Source organism: Mustela putorius, unplaced genomic scaffold (genome assembly GCF_011764305.1).
Source record: "Mustela putorius furo isolate JIRA1106 unplaced genomic scaffold, ASM1176430v1.1 tig00000224_pilon_pilon_pilon, whole genome shotgun sequence".
NCBI lineage: Eukaryota > Metazoa > Chordata > Mammalia > Carnivora > Mustelidae > Mustela > Mustela putorius.
Window position 1 is genome coordinate 11,091,263 of NW_025421321.1, and position 11,132 is coordinate 11,102,394.

At 40.1% G+C, this 11,132-nt stretch overlaps 1 protein-coding gene across 7 annotated transcripts in view; it reads left to right on the forward strand.

The window, feature by feature from the left end:
* AFF3 (AF4/FMR2 family member 3) overlaps nt 1-8,690 on the forward strand; it is a 575,972-nt gene extending 567,282 nt beyond the window's left edge. For all 7 annotated transcript variants that reach the window (XM_045077717.1, XM_045077718.1, XM_045077719.1 and 4 more), the window contains 3 exons: nt 2,096-2,145; nt 2,307-2,530; nt 4,988-8,690. In XM_045077717.1, the coding sequence (XP_044933652.1) occupies nt 2,096-2,145; nt 2,307-2,530; nt 4,988-5,109 (396 nt within the window). In that variant the 3' untranslated portion in view covers nt 5,110-8,690. The remainder of the gene's footprint in view (nt 1-2,095; nt 2,146-2,306; nt 2,531-4,987) is intronic.
* The last annotated feature ends 2,442 nt before the right edge of the window (nt 8,691-11,132 follow it).

An 11,132-nucleotide genomic window follows, 5' to 3' on the forward strand; every position in this document is an offset into this window, starting at 1 on the left:
ACCAGGCTAACTTCTACCTATCTCAGGAAATGAAATCATTTTCACTGGGGGAATGAAAAAAAAAAATCTTATCTGCTGTACTTGTGAAATGGACATGAAGTTATAATTCATTTGAGATTTCTCGGTCTCCTTGCTGTCCATTTATCTTCAGAAACAAGAAATGTATACCACTTCCACCTCTAAGAACCATTTGTCAGATATACACCATCATTTAGTTCCTTTAATTTACTGCCCAACCTCCACTTCTTAGAGATCACCTCTGTTGACCAGGCTGTGTTGGAGTTTCCATGGGCCGTGTCCAGCATGCCACCGGTTTCCTGGTCAAGCATGTAGAGTAACCAGGTGCTAATGCAAGGAGAGAACTGTTTTGACACATTGACCGTTCTGTGTCATAATGACAAGAACAGACACAAAGCCTATTCCTTTACTTTGGGGGCCTAAGGCCAAGAGAGGTTGTTTCCAAAATGTCAGAACCTAAGAGCTAATACTGAAGAGCATTATTAGAGTTTTTTTTTTAAATGCTTGAATAAAAAAGGAATCTGAATTCTGCAAGCCACAGAGCTAACAACAGAACTTTTAAGGGATACAAAAATTTCTTAGCACGTATGAATGCCAAAGAACACAACATAACGTATGAATGGGCAAAGAACACAACATAAACATCTGGGTTTCCCCTCCAGAGGTTATTAGTATTTATCCTTAATTAAAAGCCATTTAAATGGTACTTAATGTTCAGAGATTATAGGAGTGCCTGGGTGGCTCAGTCAGTTGAGCATCTAACTCTTGATTTCAGCTCAGGTCATGATCTCAGTGTTGTGGTTTTGGGCCCTGCCTCAGGCTCTGTGCTTGGCATGGAGACTGCTTAGGCTTCTCTCTCTCCCTCTTCCCTTGCTCTTGAAAGAAAAGAGGGGGTCAGGGGGGAGAGGTAGAGGGTAGAAGGGAAGGAAGGAAGGGAGGGAAGAAATCTTAAAAAAAAAAAAAAGTTCAGGGATTATGAAAGCTTCAGGCGGCGATGATAATTTGTCCATAAAGACTGTGTTTTATCAATACTGAGCTGCCTCTGAAAAAAAAGACTTGGTTCTTGCATATGTTTTTACAGTCACAGGGCTTCCTGGTAATAGAAGAGGCCTGAGGGCAATTCCCCAATTGCAACCTGTTAGGCCATTTCTTACCATTTTGGTAACACCTCCACTAAAAACTAAAAATCACTCACCACTTCCTAGAGTCCTTTTTAACCAAAAGAAACACCTTGTCTCTGGGGAACCACACTCAGGCTGTTTTAGAAAATTCACATCAGTATCATAAAGACCATTCTTTTTTTTTACTAGTCCCTTAAAATTACGTGCAAGAACACATTATCAGGCTTTCAGAGGGGAAATCTGTCTGTACATTTAGCGACTTTCCTTGCCACAGGCAGAACTTCTTTTCAATGCGTGATGCAGACAACCAGTTCATGTAACACAACATCCTAAATCAAAATATTCAGATTAATCAGTTTTTGAATACTCTGTTAAGGACATATATTTTAATCTTTCTTTTAGAAAAATTCAATAGCAATTTCCTTCAAGAGAAATAATTTTAAGCTTCATAAATCAAAACAATAGAATTTGGTGTCTCATATATTTTCAGGCATTAAATGTATGTCAGTGGTTTCTGTAGATATGCCCTACATTTAAATATAAGGTGTTCTCAATGGGGTGGTAGGTATGGGGGGTACTCCTGCTGGTTTTTTCCTTTTAAGGAAAATTAAGCTAGTTGAAAAAATTTAGGCTGGCTTAGGATTCAACAGACCCTCAGGATTATTATTTAATTTGGTACATAGAATTTGGTGCATGAAAACCCAGGCTGTGGAGTAAATTCTCCATTATAGCCCACTGTGAAATCCAGCAGGCCATGCACCTACCCCCCACTAGCTTCCAGAAAAAAAAAACAGTAGCCTAGTAATTTTAACTTCCCAGATTCAGTTTCTCTGAGTCTTCATTTTATCTGCAGTCTTTGCCATTACTTCTCTCAGCGGTCACCTAAGAACATGTTACTATCAGCTGTTTAAACTTAAACAGATGGACTCACTGTTAACATTTTTATTTTCCTGCAGAATTCATCTAAAGCTGCCCAAGCCCCATCTCCATGGGGGGCCAGTGGAAAGTAAGTGCATTTCTCCAAAGTAAAGGTGATAAATGAGACACGGCATGATACTGGGCCATGTGTTGCTTTGCTTACAGTAGTGGGGGGTGGGGAAGGGCTGTTCTACCTCACCCGGTACCAACCTCCACACTCTTGTGTTTTTCTACACTCTCATCTTCCAGGAGCACTGGAACCCCATCCCCTATGTCTCCCAACCCCTCCCCGACCAGCTCCGTGGGATCTCAGGGGAGCCTCTCCAATGCCAATGCCCTGTCCCCTTCAACCATCGTCAGCATCCCACAGCGCATCCACCAGATGGCAGCCAATCATGTCAGCATCACCAACAGCATTCTCCACAGCTATGACTACTGGGAGATGGCAGACAACCTGGCCAAGGAGAACAGAGGTGTGTACCTCCAGGGAATGTGTGTGTGTTTCCATCACATCTCGGTGAGCCAGCCTGATGCTGGACATCATCAAGCAAGTTTTCATCATTCACCCGAGAAGACGTAATAAGAGTTGTCACTTACTATGTAAAACTTTGCCTGACCTCTCCCCCTCATTCACAGCCTCCTGTGCCTTGACCGACCTTAATGTTGACTGTGGGAAATTAGAGATGGAGGTAGAGATAGTCACAATGCAGGTACATAGAAATGACGTAGACACCTGTATGGATACACACACACGTGCGCATGCGTGCGTGATTTTCCCTTGAGATGGTGAGCTCATTGAAGGTAGGGGTAATCTTCTATTCAGTTTAGTGTTCCCAGCACCTCCACAGTACCTAGAACATAGCTGGGGAGCTGGAACATTGAATGAATGAACTGATTAATTAATGAGGACGAATGTTCCTAGCTACTTACGTGATAGGCACCTACCACTTACCACTGAAAAGGGAGTGTTTTCTAGATAGCAATAAGCTCTATTTCTCTTTAAATAAGGTTTCTCTTTTCACAGATTATAAGACAAACACATGTCTACTGTGGCTAAATTTGTAAAATGTGAAAAACTACAGAGAAAAATATTTTTTAATTATCAGTAATCTTATCACCAAGAAATAATTACTCTTAACATTCTACTGTAGTTTCTTCTAGGCTTCTCCAAATACACACAATCTTACCAAAGTAAGATTGCAGTCCATATGCATCCTGTTTCCATTTAACAATATATCAGGCATTTTTCCATGTCACTCACTTCTTCAAAAACATCTATGATGGTGGTTCTAGAAAACTGTCATAATAGTGCTTATATAGTCATAAAGTATCATGATTTCTCAAAACTGCCCCCTTCTTGTTGGAAATTTATGTCACTTCCAATTTTTTATACTATTACAAATCGTGTCATGATAAATATCTTCATATAAATCGTTGTCCATATTCTGATTATTTTCATCAGAGGGAGAATTTGGGTGTCAACAGGTATAATAGATTCCTTTAAGATACATATTATTATATATCTTAACATATATTATAAACTTTCTCCCAAAAGATTATACCAATTTACTACTCTCCCTCCAGCAGCAGGTGAGAGTGCAAATCTGACCTCACTTTGAAGCCATGAAATGTGAATTTTCAGATGATATCATAAGCTTCTGAGAACAAGACCAGAATGTCCACATTGAGATGAGGAATTAATGGCACAGATAAGCAGATGGGTCCTGAGTACATGAAATTGGTAATAAAACTGGATAGTACATAACACGCATCCCAGAATGCATTTTCATGGTGCCCCATGAAAATCTAATGGGAATGCCAAGGGAGGTCAATGCCAGGGTACTGAGGCCACCAAGAAAGGCTTGTTAGAGGAACTGGTGTGGGACAGGATTTTGAAAAACAAATAGTTTTGTGGCTGATTATGGAGTGGGATGGGCATCACAGGTGAACAAAACAGAAGGGACAGGACAAAATTGACATGGCCAGTTTGGAAGACCCTGAGCGGGCCATGCTCCAGATGGCACTGCCAGCTGTCTACTGGATGTCTCCTACCAGAGGGCTCAGTACTGCACGTCCAGTGCAAAGTCGGCATTGCTTCCCAGACCCACTCCTCCTCCCTTCTTCTGCTCCTGGATTCCTGCTTTAGCTATCCTCCCAGCCACCTGAGGGTCCTCTCTAACCTCTCCCTTGCCTTCACCAGTAGGACTTCATTCAGCATGTATATGAGCACCTCTGAAAAACTTCTCCCAGATACTTACCCTTAAGGTGTTGTTCGGTGATCCAGTTATGACAGCATGAGAGCCATACGAATTTGTCTGTATTAGCCACTACACTGGGATCTCTGGGAGATCTGAGAGCCTACACATTATTCCCCATGGTATACTCCCCTACCTCTGCCCTCCTGTGCCTAGAACAGTGCCTTGGCACCTAATAAATATTGAATGAAAGGACAAACCTAGAGACTGTCTCGGGACTAAAATGTGACTTCAGGAGGATTTTTCAGAACCCTTCTCTGATTTGCCTCCAGGGGACTAGAGCCTCCTCCCTTGGACTCACTCCAGGGGTTCAGCACATACTACAGTTGAGCCCAATATAAGGGGCAACAGAGCCACAACCCCCATCCAGGGTAGGAAGCGTTCATGCACACAGACAATGCAGTCTGAGGAAGTAAATTTTCTTTGCTCTTTGGCTCAGTAATTGTTATTCATTTAAATGAGAAATGGACAATAGAATCCTTTGGATATATAATGAGTTCTCCACCTGTGGATTCTGTTCCAGTGAATGCTCAAGTTGCATGATGGAATAGAGAATCCTTGATTTCTATAAAGACGAGAAAGGGAATTTTTTTTTTTTCTTAAGTCACTCGGGTCTCCCAGGGGAGCACACTTATTAGCCTGTGTGTCACTCAAACAACTCTCTGTATTCCCTAGAATTCTTCAATGACCTGGATTTGCTCATGGGGCCTGTCACCCTGCACAGCAGCATGGAACATCTGGTCCAGTACTCTCAGCAGGGCCTACACTGGCTGCGGAACAGCACTCACCTCTCATAGGGACCTTGCCCATGAGCTGGATTGTGATCGCGTCTCCACAGACGGCTCCATGTGTCTGGACACTGTGCTACTGAAGTCCCCAGCCACAGCATTTCCCAAACTGCGGTGAATATTTCCTCAACATCAAACAATGGTCTTTTCCCAGGGCATGTGTGTTGGTACGTGTGTGTGGGTGTTGAAGAATCTGCCTGTGTGTGTGTAAGATACACAGCTCTTGAGAACACGTTTTCTTCGTCTAGTTTTCGTAATCCCAAACTAGGCAAAGTGAGCAGAGGTTTCTGATTAGAGAATATACACTTACACACATGCACACAAAATCACACACACACACTTTCTGTTTCAAAGCTAAACCATGACTTCTAGAACATTCAACCAAAATCTCATGGGTTAGTTAACCAGGTGCAAGACAGCACACCAAAAGCTTGACTGCCAGTTAAGATGAACCTAGTTCTTACATTGTTGATTACTTTCAGTATTAATATACTATTCCCCCAATTAATTTTTAATTGTGTGTATTTATGGGTAATTGAATAATGAAAAGAAGTCAGTTATTTTTGTGCCTGATGTTTACTAGATTGCATGTGACCAAATACCTTGCCTTTTGTCTATTCCCCACCCCTTCCATCCAACTTATTATCACCTAAAGGCATCATGAGCAAATGGATCAAATCCCACAGGCCTGCCCTCAAAAGCATATGTACATGGCACTGGGATCTGGCAAAAAGTCAGTGTCTTTGAAAGCTAACCGACACTAAAAGACAGCTGTGCTCGGAGCTCAGTCAAGAGTTGCAAGCTTCTGCATGTGCCATGACAAGCCCACCCAGCACATGTGTTGTTTCTTCCTGCCACTGTGACACGGTGGCCACAGAGCCACATGGCATTCATCAGCCAATATTTTTCAAGTCTTTTCTCTCTGTGATAGCCCTCTTACAAATGTTCTTGGCCAAATTAGGACATTTCCTAGAATGTCTCTTCACTAGGAGTCTGTTTCAGCTGCTTCTCAGGCTGAGAACCATTCGCTATCACGAGACTGATCCTCTCACTCTTTAGGCAGAACACAGTCCTTTAATGCAGTTCAATCTGGGGACTGTGTTTCAGGATTTGATTAGCAAGCTGCTTACTGTGCAGGGTAAGTTATTTTTGCAAAGACCGCTAATCTGTTTGGGGTAGCAGCGACTACAGCATTGTGCTTCCATCCCGAGTGTCTGGTATGTTTATGTATTGCCCTTGATTCCTTTTTTTTTTTTTTTTTAAATGAAGTTTACATTTTAGTTTTTTGACATCTTGTTTGTTTACAGTTTTTGTCTGAAACTTTAATAGTCTCTTATCGTGCCCTAGATTTAGTTTTTTTGTTAAATATACTTGGATATAAAAAATACTGGTAAAAAGAAAAATTCCTACAAAAGAGGATAGACCTTGCCATATCCTTAAAAACAAAAATAATGTCCTTGAAGCCTCTCATTTGACAGAATTGCACCAGGATGGTCTGAAAAAGACAGGTGCATGCCGTATATGGAACACTCTGTTTTCCAAGGTGATGGTGGCACAAAACATTTATAATAGATAGTGATATATGCTCCCCCTGATGCTCTTACTGGTTTGGTTATAATGGTCATATTTTTGTCACCTGACCTGTAGGTGGGAAATAAGACTGCTGTAATTCTAAGCACTGATTCAAAATGATTGAGCAACTTTGGTGATCTTAAATGAATCAAAATTAAAAGGGTTCAAAGGGAAATGAAGCCAGTGAAATATTTATAAAAGTTGTATTTGGCTTCAGCCCTGAAGAAGCTAGAAATATTACCGATATTTCTATCTTACTTTTATATGAGGTGTTTCTCACATCCCTTTCACTAGTTGTTGGCAGAGTTCATGATCCCCTCCTATGTTGGAAATTTGAGTCTAATTTAGGAAATTTTGGATTTTTTTGTTTTTTGTTTTTTGGAGGACCAAGGCTTATTTCTACTTCTTCTTGCTGAATTCGGATGAAAAGTTGAAACTCACGTAAAGGGATGATGAACCTCAGGGTCCACATCATGTATCCCCGGGGTGCTTTCTGGCCCTGCCCATCCTTAAAGTCACAGGTCTTACAGGAGCCCCATGATGTGCTTACCCACAAAACCCCAGGGTAAACACAGCAGTGGCCCCTGGCTGATTGTGCCCACAGCATTTTAAGCACTTAGGTGGCCCATGTTTCCCAGCAAAACTTGGAACTGGTTATTTTGGGAATGGTCAGAACATGTAGGTCCCTCCCTGTCTTTGATCTCATCAACAGACCATGTGAGGAGAGCAGTTTTTGTTTGCTTTGGCATATGTGATTTTGGTAAGGAACCATCTTCTGGTTGTTGTTTGTGAAAGTCATTCATAACTTGTTCCTTTTATTTAGCTTTGTTCAAAGTAGGAATACCTTTCTTGTGTTTTTGGATTATAAAACTAATACAAGCTAGTTGTAAAGATTCAAACGAAGACAGCAATGTATAAAGTAGAAAGTAGTATGTCCCATCCCCCGAAGACAACCACTGCTCACAGTTATTCATGTAGATTCTTCTAGAGATTCTCCCATTTAAACATATAATGTCTGTTATCATTTTTTTCTATTTGAAGACACATTATTTCCTCAGAAGTTCAACACAAGTTCAGCTGACCTTATCCTTCCATGACCTGAGTGGATGCCTTCCTTTATCACAATATTAGAGTTACCTTTGAAAGAAAGTTACCCAAATACATTCCTGATCAAAATCTGGAATTTGTTACTGCTCTCTATACAGATCAGACTTATGTGCAGGATTGTGCCTGGAAATAAAGGCTTGGTTAAAACACATATTTCTGGAAACATTCAAATTGCAAATGGAAACTCGGACCCACTATCTAAAGAATGTACTGGAAAAATAATCTGAAGAGTTGACAAATTGTGTACTAGATTGAACACATGGAATGCAATGCAATGAGATTTTTCTGCACTAAAACTTATCCTAGTATGTAAAACAATGATGTGTGTATTATATAACAGTGATATGTACATTTCTGACATCCCATACATAATATACACAGTTTGTATAAATGCATACATTTAAAAATATATATGTACAATACAGCTAACATAAAACTGTAGTATGCCTGAAGGATATTACTAGTGCCTAACATTGAGTATAAGTCACTGCGTGTTCACATCACCTTGGAAGTGCAGTAATTGTTACAAGATTAATCAGTGCAGCCAACATTATTTATGAATCACATCTTTGAAACTGTGCAGTAGTATATACATATATATTTTTAAATAACATTTTTCACAGTTTTCCAGAGTTACTGTTGAAATCTGTATCACCAAAAAGAAAAAAGCAAGATTTTTTTAATAATGTAGACACTCTTCAGACCCAGTAATCTGTGTGTGATTTCCTGTTTGTAGATACCCAAGAGACTTTAGCAGTCACCAGCCTTAATGCATGTACAGGATATTATTGTGACTTAATTTATCTGCAGTTTTTAATCCATGTGAAATTGGAATTTATAAACTGACCTGGATTAAATATGTCTGCCTTTCTAAGGTTGCAAATGTTACATTAAATGATTTATGTTGTAAATGAGAGAAAACTGAGTTGTATGTTAAAAAAAAAAAAAAAAAAAAAGTCCACCAATCTCTGTGAATATTTTTCGAGGAAACTGGATCAAAATATATTCAAATAAGTATTTGGGTCCCCAGTTCATAATCTCTTCAGGAACAACCTGTTGTTTCATGAATTTTTTAAATGCAGCTCCCATAGATTATCATTACTAGGTCTGATATTTTCCAAGGGCAAGACAGAAGCATGGTTTTCTTCATTATAACTACAGCTTACTACTTGTCTTTCCCATTTCCAAAGTACATATGCACACACACATGTGCAGAAGGACACAACCCAGTGTCCCAGAAAATGCTGAATAGGAAACTTGAGTTCACTGATGCTTGTCCCACCAGAAATCCTGGGACATTGGGACACTGTTTTACTCAACATCTCTTAACAACGCAAGTTAATTCCCTAAGTTATATGTGCCATGTTTTTTCAACTCAAACCAACATGGTGGAATAATGCTTGCAAATATTTGGTTGAATCAAAGAAGAGAATTTTGAACTAACAAAGATGGAAATATTAGAACAACGGCTTGCCACTATCTGTCCCCATGTGTGGGAGGGTTTTTTGTTAACCTTATTTTTATTCTTCTCACAACTTTTGCAGTCCATTCCTTCCCAAAGAAGCAGAAACAGCAACAAAAACAGAATAATTACTCCACCTTACCCAGCCCGTAGCCTTAGATTCAAATGTTCTTGTCAGGCAGCAGGACCCTAGCTTGGGGCCACCATGGAGACCACCTCATCCTAGAGATGGCCAGGACAGGACCTGGCCATGCTTGCTCCAGTGACCTTGATGCTGTTTTCAGAAGTGGTTTGGGCTAAGATACACTCAACAGTCTTCCAAGAACTGTCTTTCTCTTATACAGCTTGCCTGCCATTGAAGTCTGTTATATTCAGAATCCTATTTTTAAGAAGTAACACATTTTCAATGAAATTTGGGTCAACCGGAGTCTTGAAAGAAACTTTTTTAATGAAAGAAAGAAAAGTTAACAACATAAACTGCATTTGTGACAATTCTCCAAGCACAGTTTTCAATAACCCAGCTTCCTGGCAAAGAGAACAAGAAATGTTCAGACGTGAGATTTGTGTTCTCTTTGTCCAAATTGAATTATTCTGTATATGTCATCAGAAGGGTCAGTTTGTATGGCATGAGGAAAATTACAAAAATCTGTTCTCAAACTAATTACATCTGACCACAGTTTTGGCTTTTATGATTTAATTGGCATTCTGAGGCACCAGGGGGTAATTTTGAGCTGGCTCCAAAGGACACTTAGATTCACAGCTCTTACTCACAGTAATGGGAATCAGGGGATTAAATCCCTATGTGTTATTTTGAAAATCCGCCTCTTAGAGCCAGTTTTAAACACCCTGATCTGAGGGATGAATTCGAAGTACTAATTGCAACTCGAAACAAGGATCAGCATTTGTCTTTAAGCATCAGGAAGTAACGATGGGGCCTGAAGAACTGAATCAAGGACTTGTTTTCTACTCATTTCTGACATAGAAAAAGCCCATCAGAGAATATTTATATCCAAAGACAATGTAAAATAGTACCAGTGTATAGGATTTTCAAACAGTGCTGTTTGGTGATAAAAATAATCACAATATTCTGCTTTCTGTGTTGTTCTTCAGCCCTTCCTCAGTTCTCCATAAGACAAAACTGACTCTTCCCCCAGTGTTTATCATCTGTTGATTTCTAGATGTCCACATGAGCAAAGAGAACATACTTAACGCTGAGAAATATGCACTGCTTGACTGAACAGCTTTCTGTCCACAGTAGCCAAAGGTATATGACTTCTTAAAGAACACTCTTTGAGTCTTCTCTGTTACCTTCATCTTCCAAAATGAAAGATCACAAAGCCTCAAGTATGGCCATGTAGTTGAGATGTCAAAAATTCTAAGCATATAACATACTGATTTAGTGATAGATGCTTCCATAGCATTGCCGGCTCTCTCTGAGGCCTACCTGTGTGGTGAAGTAACAATATTAACTCTTTCCTTTGAGTAATCTGCAATCTGATTATTAATCCCCTGTAGTTCTCAGGGCTGCCGACTCAACCCAAAATGTCCTTCTCTGTGAACTGGGTTGATTTTGTTGCTCCTTTGGGGGTTTTGCCCTTCTAAGTTCTATGAGTCAGGTTTAGTATCTTGACTTTTTAGTATTAGAGGCAGTCAGAGGTTTAAGGAAACAAGGACTCAGTATGAGAACTCATGGATGTTGGGATGAGAAGTCAGGAAAATAACTGGGGTATGCAAACCTTCCTCTCCATTATCTGCTGCACCTGATCCTTGAATAAAGCTCCTTTGCATACTTCAATTTCCTCTGTGTGAAATGCAACTCAGAATACCCATGACCTCAGAATGTGAGGATCAACAGATTTGGGCCAGTGTTTTGAGATCTCCAGCTGTCACA